This window comes from Solanum dulcamara, chromosome 9, assembly GCF_947179165.1.
Source record: "Solanum dulcamara chromosome 9, daSolDulc1.2, whole genome shotgun sequence".
Classification (NCBI taxonomy): Eukaryota; Viridiplantae; Streptophyta; class Magnoliopsida; order Solanales; family Solanaceae; genus Solanum; species Solanum dulcamara.
In genome coordinates this window covers 10,421,029-10,440,264 of record NC_077245.1, presented here as the reverse complement: position 1 = coordinate 10,440,264, position 19,236 = coordinate 10,421,029, and the positions used below count along the sequence as shown (strand labels likewise).

The following is a 19,236-nucleotide window of genomic DNA, read 5'->3' as shown; positions in this document are numbered from 1 at the left end:
AAGATGAAGCACGGTGACGGCAGTAATCAGTGATGAACATGAATGTCAACTAGTAAAATATGACATGCATACAGATGTATGAACTTCAAATAATTGCAACCGAAGAAGCAAGACAGTGCGATATATGGAATGAAATAAGCATGAAATTGGTGTCTAGATGCAGTTGAACATTATCTAGTGAACTCGTTCAACAACATACCCAATATAGTCCTACAAGTAGGGTATGCAGACAGTGAGGTGTACGCATACCTTACCCTACCTTTTTGGAGTTCAAGAGGTTGATTCCGATAAAGACCCTTTTCTCAAGAAAATAGTTTATCAACTAGTGAACTCATTCAGATTTGCAAAATTATAAAGGAAAATTGATCTGTGAATAAATCATAATGTATTTGGCCTCAAACTTCTGGAGAAATGATAAACCAACAAAACTAGATAATACCAAGATCCTCTATAATCTTGGTATAACTCCGAAATACAAGAACAAAAAGATACTACAGTTTTTCTCAACATCAGTAAAATGGTTTAGGGAAGCCCGGGAATTACTACTAGATCACCAATTCTTACTGATCTCCAGGTAGAGACTTGATAATGTCAGAGTCACCTGAAACATCATCATTTCCACAAGTCAGTCAAACTGTGTGCTCCCCCCCCCCCCCCCCCTAGTGCTCAAAATAAGATTTTACAGAACAGCAATTGATAATCTCAAATGCACTTTACCTGGGTCAATGATGCTGAGGCATGACACACGGTGGAACTTCCCACATGCTGTTCCAAGATCAACATTGTCTGCACACAAAGTAGCAAGAGGAAGTACACACACATAAGAAAATCGTAAAAAAAGCTCGTTTTAGTCAGAGAAAACAAGCGATAGAGAAGGTTCCTCAAACAAATAATCCAACAGACCAAAAATAGGAATTTCAATATACTGACAGAGATTATATCTTCGCACCTCCAGCCATCCAAAGGGACTTGAGAAATGACACTAACCACAGATACAGATATGTTGGGAATGACCTTAGAAGATATTCGGTGTAAAATATTAACAAAATACCAACTAATAGAGCCCAGCACCCCTAGCCCCACCAATATTATGTTGCAGACAAACTAAGAAGCACTTAAGTTTCATTTTTGCATAATAAAATGCAAGGACATGCTAAAATTTCTATTTCAATTGAAAGAATAATTTGAATAAAAGCTTATGGTCTTGATGTCTGAGATTTCAGTGATTAGTCATATACTGGTCTCATATTCTACAATCAATCACAACTTAAAATTCCTAATTTAAAACATGATTCCTGCACAAGTAGAGTTACAAATGCTAAACCAAAAAAGGGGCTCAGCACCTCCATTTGACCATTATGTTGGACATAAACCAATGAGTAGATCTCAGACTTTGTCTCAGTACCTCTACTTAAGCATATTAACGAATATGCACTATTAATAGTCTGTTAGGCAACTATAACAGAAATGGGGTCCAGCAAGGGTGGGGTGTACGCAGACCTTAACCCCTACCTTGGTGGGGTAGAGTCTTGTTTCCGATCGGAACTGCAAAGGGTGATATTTGAACAAATTTATATCATATCAAATAAACTGGAATCTAATGAAGTTGAAAACAACACAAAATTTCAGATTTTTCATCAACTATCATGTACAGAATCAATGCCAATACAAATCATGCTGGAACTGAATTACAATTTAAAAAATCAAGAATCGTTGAAAATGCACTTACTTCCATTGAAATGGTGAACACCAACTTTAGCAAGCATAGCATAGTACTCAATCTCTGATTTCCTCAAAGGTGGGCAGTTGTTAGATATCAATATCAACTTCCCTGTAAACCCCATCATTCATTAGACCCAAAAACGCCAGAAAAATCACAAAAAATACAAAAATTTAACGAAAGGGCAATTGACAAGAACGATAAAAAAAAAGTAACCTTTTGAGGTCCTGAGAGTCTTGAGAACAGTCTTGTAACCAAGAGTGTACTTGCCACTCTTCATTACAAGAGCCAACCTGTTGTTGATACTCTCATGGGTCCTCTTCGATTTCTTCCCGGTAGTCACCATTGTTGATTACACAAAGATCTGTGAACCAAAGGGAAAAAGGGAAAGGGGTAGGAGGAAGCTGCGTTTGTAGTACTAGTTATATCAGCTTAGGGTTTCTTCTTGGGCCGCTTTTTGTTGATGAAAATATTTGATGTTTGCTCACGTGATTCTGAATTTGATGAAATAGGTTGAATGTCAGTATGGGCGGGGCAGGTACATTTGGGCTACGCTTTAAATTTGGAGAAATTTAGCAAATAATCACAATAATAAATTTAATTAGGCTCCTTAGCTATAGTTTATATATTTACGAGTTATAGTTATATAGTTTAATCTACCTTATTTGTATAATTCGCGGATAATTATGTTATTTTTATATAAACTCGAAATAACGAATTAATATAAATTCAAATATTTAAACTTTAAACAGTTATACAAATTATATTATACAAAATTACGTTATCCAAAAGTAATACAAATTATATTATACAAAATTCAAATCTTACAAATTCGAACAGTAATTAACGCTAAATGTTAATGACGAATTGTACATTAGCTAAATTATAAATATGTTAACTAATTAATTAATATATATTTATTTATTCGCGTAATTTTTCCTTTAAAATTTGATGAATCAGATTGGTCTGATTTATCATTTATCATGATTGATATAAGTACAGCACCCATAAAATATTGGCAACTTAATAGCCCAAAATCATTAGCGAAAAATCACTTAATTAATTGACACTAATTAGTTGCCTCTGGATACATTATATTTGCTTCTATATATAATGTATTTGCCTTTTAGATACGAAAAGGATAAAAAATACTCTTCAACTTTTATTTATTAGTTGACTTTACTCTTATCATTAAAGTAAAGTTGTTTTTACCTTCGCCGTTTACAAACTTGTCACCCGCAACCCTTAATTGAATGGAAAGCCTCAAATCAACTAAAATTACCCAATTTCAATTAAAATTACCTAATTTCCTCTTTTAATCCAAACTCGACCAAAAAAATTGACATTTTTAGATCTTATATATTATTAACTTTTTTTATAAAAAAAACATAAAACTAATTTTTTTTGTAAATGACTAAAAAAAATCATTCCTCCTTAATAGTACTAGTACACAAGTGAACAACAGTCGAAAATATAGTAGCATGCAACACTGCGAGGATATATTTTCAGCGAAATTTTTCTTCAAAAATTACTTAAATAAATGAATTAACGTTACTGTTAATTGATGTGCCAAAAGTATCCCGTTTAAACCTTAACTTCACCTAAAACTCACCCCTCTGTTTACCCTCAAAAATGGAGAAAGGAGATGAAGATGATTAGAGTGATGGGTTTGGGGATTTAATTTTGTATGTGGGTAAGGTTCGGATTAAAAGAGAAAATTGAGTCATTTTAATTGAAATTGGGTAATTTTAATTGATTTGGGGCTTTTCATCCAATTGAGGGATACGGGCGATAAATTTATAGACTGGAGGAAGAACAACTTTACCTTAACTGTAAAGGTAAAGTCAACTAATTAATGAAAGTTGAGAGGTATTTTTGACCCTTTTTCCTACAATGTATGTAGCGAATATCTCTCGTCTCTCTCCTCTCTCAACTGTTTCTCTCCTCTCTTACTCATCCCTCTCTCGCACCCTCTACTTCTCTGTATCTATGTTTCACAATTTCGTGTATTGTTTATCTAGTATTAAATATGAACTAATGTATTCATTCTATCTACATATATAAATTTCATCTAGTATATTTAATATCAATTTCATCTATTCAACATAAAAATGTATCGATGTATCCAGTGTATCTGTGTATAGTATTCAATAAATCTGTGCACAGTTACAGATTGATTTTGAGAGGGTATCAATGTATCTAGTGTATTTGTGATGTAGTATCAAATATTTATGATGTATCCAGTATCAAATATGCTTTGATGTATCCAGTGTATCTGTGTATATTAATTTCATCCAATGTATCCAGTATCATTTTCGTGAATCAAGCACAAAAATGCTTTGATATACCTAGTATATTTGTGCATAGTTACAAATTGGTTCTGAGATGACAACCGATGCATCCCGTGTATTTGTGATATATCCATTGTATATGTTCATAGATACATACTTAAAAAAGAAGAAGATGTAGACAGGATATAGTTATCTAAAAACATGTATATGTGCATAGATACATGCGTCTGGCATTATCAATTACATTGAAGAAAGAGCGGGAAAAGGAGGGAGAGTAGAAAAAGGGGAGAGAGAAGGGAGAAAGAGAGCGAGAGAAAAAGGAGGAGAAAAGGCGAGAGAAAAAGGAGGAGAAGGAGTGAGAAATTATATACTATTTTAAAGTATAGTGAGATTTAGTAGATATGGTAGGAATGTTTGTCAAATAAGGTAGTTTTCTTTTTTTATTTTTTTATTTTTATTTTTTGGGTCACAGACTGGCCCAACCCACCACGCTTAAGTCTCACGGTCTAGCGGCTTATTTAGGTCGAGCTAAAAGGCCTCATTTTTAAACGTGCTTCAAAAATTATAATTCAATCCAATCTTAGGTTTCACTAATCCTAGCCCATATTAACGACTCTACAGATAACCTTTGATAAATTTACGTGATATTGGAAAAACTACCTAATTACACAAATATTCTTACCATATTTACTAATTCTCACTATAGTTTAAATAATTGCATGTTGTCTCAATAATTAATGATTTCATATCAGATTTCAAATTAGATACATGTATTTTTGCTACCAAATACACTAAACTAGGGAGAGAGGTGGGCGAGATATAAGGGAGATGAACGAGATAGTCTATGTATATCAAATACATGTGAACCACAATAGATACATGTATTTGGAATACTAGATACATTCCATATACAGATACATAGGGAGAGATGCGAGTGAGAGAGACATGTAAGATAGGAGAAAGGCAAATGAGATAGGAAAGAGGTGAGTGAGAGAGTTAGATACATACAAATCCACTTGAATACAGTATATCTTAAACAAAGTACACCTAATTTTGACTCCATGTATTCGAGATACATGTATTTGGATGCGTCAGATATATATATCCGAAGCTCAAATTTTGATAAGATTCATAATATCGGAAACTCGCGAGAAGGAGAGTAATTTGCTCCTAAACTAGTGAAATTTGTATTGTTTACCCTCCATATAATGAATTCAAATAATTTTCTTGGGGATATGAATGTTCATAAATTAGCTTTGATGGTTCTTGAACATTTTTAAACGGCAGTTGGCAAATTAAAAATAAAATCTCCAATAGAATTGTTATTTACCAGATTAAATAAAAATGTTGCACTTACGAATATGTAAGATAAACAAAAGTTAAATATAATTATATTCGACTGAAGTTACAAATATTACACAAAGGATTACATAACAAAAGGCTGCTTTAAAGGGTCTGATCATTTGTTACGTAGACCTGCAAATACACTCGTTCGTAAATATGAAATTATGATGATTGCAATTGTAAATAAAAAGAGATGGAGCAGACATATTAAAGAAAGTAATCTCGAAAAAACTGCCATCTCTTAAAAGTTAGAACACGAGCAAATTTACAACAACAAAAAAAAAAAAACCGAAAGAAGAACCATAATAGAATTACTATACCAACTAGTTTACTAGGATTCCTTTTGTCTTAATACTTATACACCAAGATGTCAAAAAAAAAAAAAAACTACTGCTACAAGAACATAAATTACTGAATATTTAGATGAAATTTGTCCAAATATAAAAGCTAGTATATATTCTGGGGAGCTCAACTAACTTGAAACGGAAAGTCCTTACAAAAAAAAAGGTTTATCACCACAAAATCAGCGCACAGAGACACTCACATTCACGCATGGTCCAAGAAAGGATCGCATACCAAGAGCTTAAATAGAAAACAAAACAGATGATAAATGTCACTTACAGCTTCGGCACATTGATAATTACTACATAATATATCTCATAACAACTCGGATAATAAATATTCAAATAGTTCTCCAGGAATCTGGATAAAGAAAGAAGTCAGACACACAGATTCTTCATTATCTGCAAATTCAGAAGTTTCTTCAACCCAAAGCAAAATACAGCCTAGCAGCAACCAAAGTCTGCAAGCAGAAACAAACCGAAAATAGAAAAGAAAGGAAGGTCTCACCAAGCCTCAAGAAACTCACTACTCTCCTACAAATTAGACTGCAACTTCTTTATGTGGGCAAACTTGCAGTTTTCAGCATTACACTAAAATACCACTCTACAGATCCATCTAACATGCCCTTTATTCACTTGAATCTCTAATGCTTAGCATTACCCCTAATGGCAAGCTTTTTAGCAACTTCTTCATCTGTCAGCGGTAAATAATAGATACGGGGAGTGGCTTTGGTCTTTCTGAAGAGGTCATCCAAAGTTACAATTGGGGGGTCATTTTTATCAGCAACAGGTGAAGGCAGCATCTCTTTTGTTGGAGGAGCACTAGGTGGAGCAAGTGGTGGCTGGCGTGCGAGTGAATGTTCCAACTCAGCTTGCTGTTTGCGACCCTGCTGCTGAGCAGGTGGTGCTTGAAAAGATGATGAAGCTGGAGGCACAGCAGGACTGGTAACTTTTGGTGGAGAAGCAGGTTCCTGACCCTCTATCTTGGTTTGCACCTGTTGGGGATCAACAAAATCTGCAGCCAGGAGACGACCTCCATTTGGTGGCCATTGGAGATTGTACACAGCATTTCTGGTCTCTATGGCTTCTTCTACCGAAGAATACTGTATAGAGAACATGTATCAATTTATTACACTGAGCCACTACGGAAAGAAACACAATATAAATAGATTTTTCTAATAAGTTCAAGACAGCATTGCCAAGAAGCCAAATCATACAAGGCATTGCTATTTGGGTAAGCATCTCTGAAAGGCAATGATGCACATTAACATGCTATGTTATGACAAATTGACTAGAGGAACTTAGGCCAACTGGTGCAGTATCAAGGTTTCAAATAATGCCCATCCCAATGAAAACTGTCCCCAACCCTGTCCTTTCCTAAGAGCAGCCAGCCAAATTAGACTACTAATGCTTCCTTGCAAATATAATTTAAGATGGAAAAACTCAATGACCATATGGTCTGAGAGAAGCATGAAATGCAGTAGGATATCAGAGCAAGATTGTACCGTGACATAGCAATGGGTCTTTATCTGGTCCATCCAGAAACTGCAGACTTCACCAGTTCTTGCAAGGAGCTCTTGCACAGCTTTCAGCGTAAAAGGCCGCAAGAAATTCTCAATTTTGAGAGAAGTAGTGGCTGTTTTTGAAGACTTTGGTACTGGAATATTAACAGAACATTAGAACTAATTATTCTTGTGCTGCTACTATTGCATTTGAAACTCATGCAATACCAAGAAAACAAATACTCACCAAAGCGCTCCTTGGGTGAATCCCCACCAACTGTAGAGTTAGTCCTGCCAAGGATGGGTTTGGTAGGGGTGGGCTGAACAACCTTCTTTGTTAAAGCAATACTTGAATTTTGGGGCTCAGCAGTCTTCAAACTCTCAGTGTTCCATCTACGCTGCCTTTTTGCAGGCTCTTTACTCTCACCACCTGCTTCATCTACAAAGAATCCACAAGAAGTCAAAAATCTTATGAAATCAAATTATAGAACAAAAAAGAATAAATCAAATTCTTATTCACCATTATCGGTATAATTATCCAAAGTTAATGTAAATGGATACATATCCCACACTGCAAGAAGATTCTAATATCCGTCATTGGTATCAGAAATTTCATTATACAGACACACACACTAGTAAGCACCACTTTAGCTGCTTTCCAGTTGTGGGCTTTAACTTCGACAAAGAAAAAATAGGCATTTGTGTGGCCATATTCTAGTAAAATATGCGGAATCAAAAGTTCGAGTGTTCACAAGAAAAACAAAACTAATAAACATACTTACAATCTGAACTTTACCATCTAAAAATATACAAAAGATTAACCATTTAAACCTTCATGAAATCAATTCAAAGAATGCGTAAACAACGAACAGTAACTCTGATATTCTTTTCTTGATAAGCGAAGCAACAAATCCTAATAATAAGATTGTAAAAGTAAAAAGAAAAAGTAATCAATGAACATGTGTAGAACAGAAACAGGAGAGAATTTATCACCAAAAAAGAGGGAAAGAGAGATAATTAAAGAAAAGACATGAGTACCTTGAAACTTTCTCTTCTCTGACAAATCAAGTGACTTATCTTTAGTTTCTTGAGGAGACTCAAAGAGGAGAGAATTTATCACAAAAAAAAGAGGGAAAGAGAGATAATTAAAGAAAAGACATGAGTACCTTGAAACTTTCTCTTCTCTGACAAATCAAGTGACTTATCTTTAGTTTCTTGAGGAGAATCAACCTTCTCAGAAGGAATGTCTAGCTGCATTGCATCAGAAGAACCACTTGGCCGAACTTTGGGCTCTTCTGTCATTCCCGTAACAAACTCTTCAGTCTTATCATTCTCCTTCTGAGATATATGATCAAAATCCACATGCTTTGTCTCCACTACATCCTCCTCCATGGAATCATCAGCTGAAGACTGATCCAAGTTTATCTTTTCCATATTCTCACCATCCACTACATCAGTTATCTTGCTAAAATCTGCAAGCAAAGACACAAAACACAGAAGATCTAGAAGAACCGGTCTTAGGAAAGAAAAGAACAGTCATTATAGTGGAAGGAGGTGTTTCCTTACCTTTTGTATCATCACCGGAAGCAGCAAGACCATGTTTATCTTCAGCAGATGCCTCAATTTTCTTGGGTGACAAACTAGGCGCTACAACATCACCTAAAGTTCTAGCTTTTTCAAACTGTATATCGGTTTGCTCACTATTATTTGGAGTCTTACTCTCCAAACCATGCTCTACCTTGGAAACGTCAACAGAAACCTGATCTGCATTGTCATTTTTCATGCTAAATTTCACATCTGAAGATTTGACATCATCAGTTTCTCCAACAAGACCCTGCATCTCATGTGGCATCTGACCATCCAATGGATGAGAGCTACCAACACCTGATAGGTCTTTGCTGGATGACTGCAGCTCCATCTCTTGCCTAACAACTTCAGTTTCTAATTTGACATTATCAGCATTCAAATTATCATTTAAATCTTTATTTTCATTAATGGGCAAAGTATCAGTAGAAAATGAGTCAGATTTTACTTGAGACCCTAAATTAGGGTTGACCTCATATACCTGAGTGGCTGGATTGGACATATCTGGCTCAGCATCCATGCCTGAGAGTTTAAGACCCTCATTATCCAACTTAATGCTGTTGTTTTTCAAGGCTTCCTTTGATGTTGCTGGGGTTACCTCCACATCATTTTCTTGTCTCCTAAGGTTGTCCTCAAGCACTCCCTCATAAGATGAAATTTTCATATCCTCAATGTCCTGTCTAGTGTTACTGCCTGGAATAGAACCATCCCGGACTTCAGATACCCCATCAACAACATAATTATCCTGAGAAGAATCAATAACCTTGTGTTCCTTATCAAGTTTGTCTTCAACTAATTGATCAGTAGATGCAATCTCACTTATAACACTAGTGCTACCAAAAGGTGCCTCCAAATGTTTTGATTCTCCATCAGCGGTATCTCCAGTTGCAACCTCATCCAAGACTTTGTTCTGGTCTATTTCAACAAGAGAATTCTTGGTGCTGGCACTGGAAACATCACCATCAATATCGTTAACTTCGTTTTGGTGATGCTTCAGAACATCATCATTACCTCCAGTTGCAACCTCATCCAAGACATTGTTCTGGTCTATTCCAACAAGACAATTCTTGGTGCTGGCCCTAGCAACATCACCGTCAATATCGTTAACTTCATCTTGGTATTGCTTCTGAACGTTATCAATCAATGTAGCAGGATTAATATTTGGTTGAGCGTTTTCAAGACCATAGGCAGAACCAGTAATATGATCAGAACCCTTAGTAACTTCATTTTGGGGATGCTCCAGAACATCATCGCCCAATTTAAAATGATCAGGCTCTGGTTCAGTATCTTCAAGACCACTGGCAGAATCAATGTTACGATCATCATCCTTGCTCTCTTCAACTGCTGCAGCTTCCATTTCTATGCAGATAGCTTCATTTAGTCGCCTAACCAGATCATCCTTCAAACCTTTTGTCACTAAGTTCCTCCTCTTAAGCTCTTCCCTTAATTCTGCTACTTTCCATTTATTAATTGGACGATTATCAAGCACAGGGTAATCCGACATCTTAGCCACCAAGTGAAAAAGTCACTTTGACAAACCTGAAAGTCACATAGATATATAAAACCTGAAAAAAGAGACCTGAATGGATCTCAAAATCCTTGTATGCAGATCTTTTCCACTTTTTTTTCCATTAGCAAAGATGAGTAGAGTCTCACCTCTATCGAAATTTCAACTATATATAACAGGTTTCAAATAAATGCATATTTGTAGTGGATAAGACTTTCTTTATTGTGTTTTCTTTTCTCCTTTTTTCTTGAAAAATCAAAATGTACTCACATATTGCACACCAAGCCGGTGTTAAAATATATAATAGGAGTTTGGACAATGTTCGGTTAAAGTTGAAAAGAGTATTTGATGCTGAAGTTGGAAAAGAGTATTTGGAAGTTAAAGTCGTATTTGGATATGAATTTCTCCTTGAATACAGGAATAGAAATGAAAGATTAGTGAGTAAAAGCCATCATTTAACTTGAAATACTCTTCAACAAGTTTTTCAATATTTTACGAAGATCTTAAATACTGATGACCAAAAAAAAAACCTAATATAGTTCACGGCTCAGCAACATTCAACTATCCTGTCTGGCCAACTCTTAATAAGAGAAGTTATATACTCCTTGACCCTTGTAACACAAAAATACATATGGAACACTAAGAATCGTCTTATTACTAACATCTTGTCAATATTTTGAAACGATATTAAATTCAGCTAATTTCCAGTATCCAAAAGACAACCCCGTCTCACTGCTTCCTCACTTTGGATGTCTTCTGTATCTTCTATCTATGTAATTGCTTCAGGTGCTAGCACTGTCCCTGTTCTAGGTAACACCTACGTGTCGTCAAAACGTGAAACACTAGGGCCCATAGCTATAGGAAAACTCTTATAATGCAACAGAAAATGGTTCCTATCTTCCTCATACTCCTTGCACATGAACCACCACCTCATTATTATCATCTCCGTCTCTCGAATTTTCAAATGTACGAGTTGCTTCACATGCTAAATACAAAGTGAAAATGCAACTCCTCGGTGTCTTTGCATTCTCTTTCCTACTAACCAGTGGCAAAAACAAAAAAACTCTTCAATTACACAGACTCCAGAATATGTAGCTGCTAAAGAGCACCAATATCTTCACTCTCAACATGTCCTCTAGATTGGCCAAGTCCACATCCACAAATCGACTGGATGCTGCAACTATTTACATGCATCACAAATGAAGAGAGATTCCAGCCAATCTAACTACCCTTGATCAACCTCTCTTTTTTTCTCCTTAAACCATGCACCTCATTCTATGAGACCACCAGCCTATCGGTGAAAATGCATGGGCAACCAACAGAAACAAACATTTGGCTATTTAGCAATTTCTCTAAAAGATTCCAGTCATAATTTTATGTTACCCTCTTCATACCAGTTCTTCAGTGCTATGTTGCTCGGACTCTTCAAAAATATCATCGGGTGTGTATCGGATCCTTCATAAGTAGATCCTTCATAAGTAGATCCTTCAAAAGTAGTGCATTTATGAAGGAACCGACACAAGTGCGACAACATTTTTGGAGAGTCCGAGCAACGTAGCTTCTATGGATTTCTATCTTTCCCAAACATCAACCACAACTTATCAAGAATATATCAATTCATAAAGGATTGTCAGTGAAATACTCCTTTCCTTTTAGTCAGTCCCATCTGTTCTATGTGTTCCTCTCTATCATGCACTTGTTCTTTCAAAATGATTGCCGTAACACATTTAAGAACAATGCTGGTGTATTCTTTAGTAAATGTCTCAATCCCTTAATAGTTCTGTTCATAAAGTTTACAGATAATCACAATGGCTGCTACAATACACTTAAGAACAGTTTGGTGTACTCTTTCGTACATGTCTCAATCCTAAAGAGTTCTTGTTCAGTCACATTTTAGAATTATCAGTTAGAAATTACCCTTAGGGTCCGTTAAGACATACAATTTTTTGTTTTTTCAAATTCTTTTATAGAACTGTTTGGTTATATATTGTAGTCAATTTCCACTTCACCTTGAAGTTGCTGGTTCTAACCACTTACCAAGTAAAAAAAGATATTTCCCTCACAAAACTTCACCAATTTTTCAAGTGAAATGCATGTCCAAACATCATTTCAATTCCAAATACAATTTCTCAACTTAACTTCAACTATCATCAAATTAATTTCCACACGCCTACTGCAATATATACAGTGTAATCCCACAAGTGCGGTCTGGGTAGGGTAATATTCCCACATGCCAACTAAATCATCAAATTCTCAACATCATCTCATTTAGATTTTAAACCCGAAATAAATAAAACCACCTTCAAAGGTTTGATCTTGCACCTCTGTATAGTAAAAATTTCATGTCAGACATAGTTGGCCAAATCTATCCTATGTCTTCCTAATACTTCTAGACCTTACTTTTAACCACTCATATGGTGATCCCTAATCAACCACAACCTACAACCTACATCCCCATATTTATCTTTCCATTCTAACACAAATTAAGGACCACCTTGCGCGATGAAATCTAAACTTGACATGCATAGATAATACCGATTTGCTTGCAAAGAAGTTGTTTTTTTATGGCAAAAGACTCCTAGCAAATAGTAATGCTAATGCATACGTACTGAACCTCGCAAAAAACATATAAGCTAGTAAATGTTGTGACGATAGTGGGTATGTTGCTGTTGTTGTGATATGTTGATTGCTTTTTTTCATCTTTTTATCATTTTCTATAGTGTCTTATTTGTCGTGTGTAGTTCTATGTTAATTATTGGCATTTTTCAATATATTTTTTTGATAACTATAGTGTCCGGATGAACTTGCGTGCACCTCAATTAATTCTACGGGATACCTATCACCACTAACAAGTACCAGATAACTCTATCACCAAGGCTAGAACAGATGAGAAGAAATCACCTAGCGTTTTTATCTCTGCTAGGATTTGAACCTACGACCTTGTGGTGCTCCGTGTTCAACCCACTTCATTGCCACTAGGCCCACAACCTTGGGTGCAACATTTTCAATATTATATTCGGCTCAGATCCTCATATTTAAACATCAATACAAGCTCCTCTCATGCAGAGAGTGCTAAGTGTTTTTCCGCTCCTATATAAGTGGTATCCAAATATATAAGGAATATAAGATTTAATCAGTCAAGCAGCATTGGTATTTACTGAACAAATGCACTCAAGAAATGTAATTCCAAATAAGATGTAAGCATCTTAAGAAAACGACTACCTGGTGGAACTTAAATAATGCATAAAGAAACCATAATGCTAATCACAAGTCCAATATAAAGTAGGTAGATCTCAGTCTAACTTTAAAACTCAAATATGTTAAAACCCCCATGTCTTTCTTGCTTCCAATTTTAGCCCAATTGCAAAACTTTACACTAAAAACAAAATCTTAGCTCCTACCCAGCCCCAACGTTTCAACATTTTCTATTAACAAAAGTGAAAAATAAAAAATTCAGACAATTAATGAAATGGGTGCTTACCAGTGCAAATAGTCACTAAAGACCGAAGCTTTCGACCAAAAAGATGGTGAAAACCCTAGTTCCAGAACAGAAACGAGAGAAACCCTAATCCCAGAAACAAAAGCACACAATTGTTAGAAACAGAAACAAATTGATATAAATCTAAACCAAAAAAAATACAGTAATCCCAAATTATATTGATCTCTTAATAATCCATATGCTAATACACGTAATTTATAAATAAAAAAATGAAACAAAAACTATTCTTTCGGAAGAAAATTGGGTTTGTAAAATGCTAATGGAGAAATTGCATTGCTTGAGATGAAGAGAATTTCTAGGGTTTTAATTTTTCGAAGCTGAGAAATTATCGAAAGCGGAGAGCGAGAGAGAGTAGATAAGATTTGTTAACCTTTCTATTGCTGCAAGTGCCAATGGACGAATCGGGTCTTTCGGGTCGTCATACACAAGCCTTATACTCCTGTGAATTTGAGGGGAAGTGCATTAATAAGCTAATTTTCGGTAGGGCTGTTCACAGTTTTGGTTAAAATCAAAAATTTAATCAAATCGAATAAAAAAACCGACATTCAGTTTGATTTGGTTTGGTTTGGTTTTAAATTTGAATAACCGATAATATTTGGTTTGGTTATGGTTATAGAAAAAAATAACCGAATAAATAACCGAACCAAACCAATAATTATATACTTAAAATTTATAATTATTTATATGTATAATATTAGTTTTTCATAAATAATTAAAGATATTTTATACCTTTTAATTATTAATTTAATATTAATATACTTATTTTAAGGCCCAACAATCCAAACCCAACTCTCAAGCCCAATTATAAATTCTAATAAACATTAAACAGCGTCCAAGTCCAACAATCCAAGCCCATTAGCCCAACTCTCAAGCCCAATTCTAAATCCTAAATTCTAAATTCTAAATTTCTAATAAGCACTAAGCACTTGAGCAGCAGACAGCAACATAAAGTAAAAGTTAAAACTTTAAAACCCTAGTATCTGTTTTCCTTTTACATTTTTGTTCCTCTCACGTTGGTTTCTCACAAAGTCACAGACTCACAGTCATAGACTAACAGTGAAGGCTCAAGAGCAACCTCAACTCCTCAACCCCAAGTATAAGATTGTCAAATTTTGAGAAGGTTTGTAAGGAGTTTTTCAAATTTTAAATTGATTTTAAGTTGTTTTCTTTTTTTCCGAATGTTTAAGTTGTTTCCTTTTCTGTTTTGAACCTCTGTGAGTCGTGAGGAAAAAAGAGCTTCATAAGAATTTGAAGAATGTAGAGAGAGAATATTTGAATTATCTCGGCTAGTCATAAACCGAATAACCGAATCAAACCAAACCAAACCGGCAATAATCAAACCCGTGGTTATTATTTTACTTGGTTTGGTTATGGTTTTAGATATTTAATAACCGATTAAATTGGTTTGGTTATGATTTTAATCAATAACCGACCCAAACCGAACCATGAACACCCCTAATTTTGGGACTACATCATTTAAGTCATGCAAAAATTGTTTTAATTGATAAATTGAATCGAAAAAATCATTATTGATTTGTGATATTGGGTTATTGAATTAACGATTTTGTACAAAAATTATTGAGTTAATGGTTCAATTTTTGGTTTTATAATTTTGATTAATGGTTAAACCGATAACTCAATAAGATTGTATTAAAATTATTATTTTAATACTAATTATATAATAGCGACTTTAAACATATTACCATTTACCATGCCTATCTTCCAAATTTTAGTATTACTTTCGGTCATAGGCAACACAAACTAGTCTCTCTATTTCGACACTTTCTTTTTTCTCGACAAACTAGTACTCCCGCCATTTCAAAATAATTGAATTATTGGAATATGGCACACATCTTAAGAAAAAAAATAAAGACATAAATTAGTCACGTTTTTTTCATTTTTGTCCTTTTCAGACTCCGTGTTAACCTCTCAATACTCATTTAATTTATTTTTGGAACTCAACCTTGAAATTTAATTAATGAAGGCTAAAATTGGAAAAAAAATTCAACATCTATCTTGAATAGTGATCAGTTCAATTATTTTGAACACTAAAAAATACTTCAACAATTCAATTATTTTGGAATGGAGCGAGTATTATTTTTTCTCTTCTCAATTTTAGATTTAATTATGACAAAGACATACAATTAATGTTGTTTTCGCAATTTGTTGCAGGAATCTTTAAAAAGATTTCGAATAATTTTTTCTTAGATAAAAGAGATTAATGTAGAAATTTGTATTGCACTTCTATTCTTGCTGCTATTTTATTTTATGAACATCATGTATATACGATCATATGAATATTTTCTTATCGGTTAAATCAAAAATCGAACAGTTAGGGACTAAAAACCAATTAATCAAAAATTGATAGTAAATATCTTATTGGTTTGGTTATCGATTTAGCATTTATTGGTTTGGTTATCGATTTAGTATGTTTACAAACTAAAAATCAATAATATATAAAATTGAACTGAATCGACTGATGCGCACTCCTAAAGTTCATTATTTCTTTTATAAATATCTAGAGACATGACCGAACACTACTGAAAAACAATCAAAAAGCGACGGACTATGTCGCTTTTTAGTCAAAATCGACGGAAAAGCAACGCAGTCACTTTTGTCTCGACGTTTTTCAATAAGCGACAGACTGTGTTCGCTTTGTTCTTCAGCATGATGAACATAACAACGCAGTCCGTCGCAATTTTGAAAATTTAATTTTTCAGAATTGCGATGGACAGCGTCGCTATGTACGTTCTTCATTGTTCTTAATTACGAAGAATAAAGCGATGGACTAGGCGACCCTGTCTATCGCAATTTCTGGAATTTTTTTTAAAAAAATGCAAAAAAAGTGACGGACAATAGGATCTTGTCCGTCGCTTTTTCTGCAATTTTTTTAACAGCAGAACCCTGCAATTTCTGCTACCTAACCTGCTCAATCAATTCAAATCAGTAACAGCCCAAACAACATAATCAATAATAAGCACAAACAACACAATCAATTCTAAATATCTTCCACAACTTAAAAAAGCATTCAAAGATGGAAAATTAATAGACTAAACACTTGTAAAAGTCTTCCAAAGTTAGTTAAATATCCAAATTTAACAAAAATATTCAAAAACGATAGGAGTAATGTAGCTAAGGAGGAGTGGGGGCTATGTATTTTTCATGCTCTGATGAATCATCGCCAGAAGTGGACGCTCTTGAAGAACGAGACGGCCTACGAGTGAGGTGGAGCACTTGTTTTTTGATTTGCTCGATGGTCAAATCTGTTCTTTTTTGTTCAGCAACTCTTCTTTCCTCAGACGTCGTCAATGTACATGTAAGGTCTGAGATTTTCCTTGACATCTCAGCCTCTATAGGTCTCCTAGAATTTTTTCCTACTCGAACTATGCTGGGTCATCCCAAGATGATCTCGAGATCTATCACCATCACCAAACATCTGTATGCAAATTATATTACAATATATAAAATGATTAAATAAAATTAGTATTAGGGAAATAAATTAACTTACATACTAGCTACAATCTATCATTTTACCACTCTTCCTCCTCGCTTGTTTTATTTTCATCAATATTCTCTCATTCTTCCTCCTTAGTTTTTTCATTTTCATCGTCCCATTCTTCCTTCTCGAATGATTCATCATATTCTTCATCCTCATTTAACCATGTGGTGCAAGCATATTATATTCATCCACAGACAGTAAATTATAAAATATATTATTCAATTCATTTATTTCTCTATGATCAACGCATACAAAATATCTAGGCTTAAATCCATTACTACACAAATAAACCATAACTATATCTGGATTAAAAAAATTTAAGCACCTACATTCACAATAATGATACCTAACCAATCCATTTCTCTTGAAACTTCTTACACTGTCAATAAACTCAGGTTTCAAACCACCACCAACTTCATAATGCATGTTATACATCCACAAACGATGATCCATCTACAAAATTATTTATATTCAAGCTTAATTAGTTCATAAAGCCTACAATTCATCGAGACTACAAGTGTCATTAATTCAGGTTATAATTAATTAATTCATATAATAATTAAGTTCAAGTTCTAATTAATTCAAGTTATAATTAATTAATTCATATAATAATTAATTCAAATTACATTTAAGTTCAAGTTCTAATTAATTCAAGTTATAATTAAGTTCAAGTTCTAATTAATTCAAGTTATAATTAAGTTCATATTCTAATTAATTCAAGTCATAATTAATTTCATGTTCTAATTAATTCAAGTTATAATTAATTTCAAGTTCTAATTAATTCAAGTTATAATTAAGTTCATGTTCTAATTAATTCATTTTATAATTAATTCAAGTAAAAATTAAGTTCAAAGCTCATGACATTCAAGTTGAAATTCTAAATTCAAGTATCTAAGTTATTCAAATTAGTTCTAAAGTCTAAAGAGTTCAAAATTTATACAAACCAAAAAAAATTCTAAGTTTAACTTCAAAGGTCCTAAAGTTCAACTTCATGACTTTAAATATCTAACAAACTAACACTACTTAGTGTAATTAGTTCTAAAGTCTAAAAATTTCAAAAATCATACAAACCTAAAGTTCAAAATTAGTATCTAAGTTATTCTAATTGTAAGTTCTAAATTAAAGTCCTATAATTCAAGTATCCAGTTTTCAATATTTTTTTTAAGTTTCAAACTTCAAAACTTCCTATATTCAAGTATCTAAGTTATTATAATTAGTTTTTAAGTCTAAAGAGTTCAAAAATTATACAAACCTAAATTAAAGTTCAAAATTAGTATCTAAGTTTAACTTCAAAAGTCCTAAAGTTCAACATTAACTTAATTCGTCAAAAGGAAGCTTAACTTCAACAAAATTTATGAAGTTAACAAAAAATTCAACTTCAAAGTTCTAATTAAGTTCAAGTTCTAAATTTAAGTATCCTAAAATTCAAATATCTAAATTATTCTAATTATAAGTTCTAAAGTCCTAAACTCAAGCCTCTAAGTTCCAATATTTTTCTCTAAGTTTCAAACATCAAAACTTCCTAAGTTACAATCCAATATACAAATTGAATAAGCTAATTAACTAACTAATAAATCACAAATTACTATCCAATTTACAATCTAATTCAAAAATCCCAAATCTAACTTAAAGCTTAACATCAAAACTATAACTAGATTCACTAATTTTACAATCCAATATACAAATAAACTACAACAAACTAAATGGCATAAATTAATATGACTAACTAACATAACAAATTACTAAAAAATTTACAATCTAATTCAACAACCCAAATCTAACTTAAGCCCTAAAATCAAAACTATAACTACATTCACTAATTTCACAATCCAATATACAAATAAACTACAACAAACTAAATGTAACCAACTAATTAGCTAACTAACAAATGACAAATAAAAAAAAACTTTTTTATAAGTTTAAACCCCAACCTCTTAAAGATGAATAAA

The 19,236-nt window shown here is 33.5% G+C and overlaps 2 protein-coding genes across 2 annotated transcripts; both read right to left on the bottom strand.

Annotated features, from left to right (window-relative positions):
* Positions 1-349: 349 nt before the first annotated feature.
* On the bottom strand, positions 350-2,207 carry LOC129904303 (60S ribosomal protein L30-like). The gene is made up of 4 exons (XM_055979847.1): positions 1,937-2,207; positions 1,730-1,831; positions 718-786; positions 350-601 (listed from the first exon to the last, which is right to left on the bottom strand). Exons 1-4 carry the CDS (start codon positions 2,064-2,066, stop codon positions 561-563), a joined length of 342 nt encoding a protein of 113 aa, XP_055835822.1. The 5' UTR covers positions 2,067-2,207; the 3' UTR covers positions 350-560.
* A 3,759-nt stretch (positions 2,208-5,966) lies between these two features.
* On the bottom strand, positions 5,967-14,118 carry LOC129904105 (uncharacterized). Its single transcript, XM_055979635.1, has 6 exons — positions 13,771-14,118; positions 8,765-10,321; positions 8,365-8,670; positions 7,446-7,637; positions 7,202-7,353; positions 5,967-6,799 (listed from the first exon to the last, which is right to left on the bottom strand). Exons 2-6 carry the CDS (start codon positions 10,284-10,286, stop codon positions 6,341-6,343), a joined length of 2,631 nt encoding a protein of 876 aa, XP_055835610.1. The 5' UTR covers positions 10,287-10,321; positions 13,771-14,118; the 3' UTR covers positions 5,967-6,340.
* Positions 14,119-19,236: the final 5,118 nt, after the last annotated feature.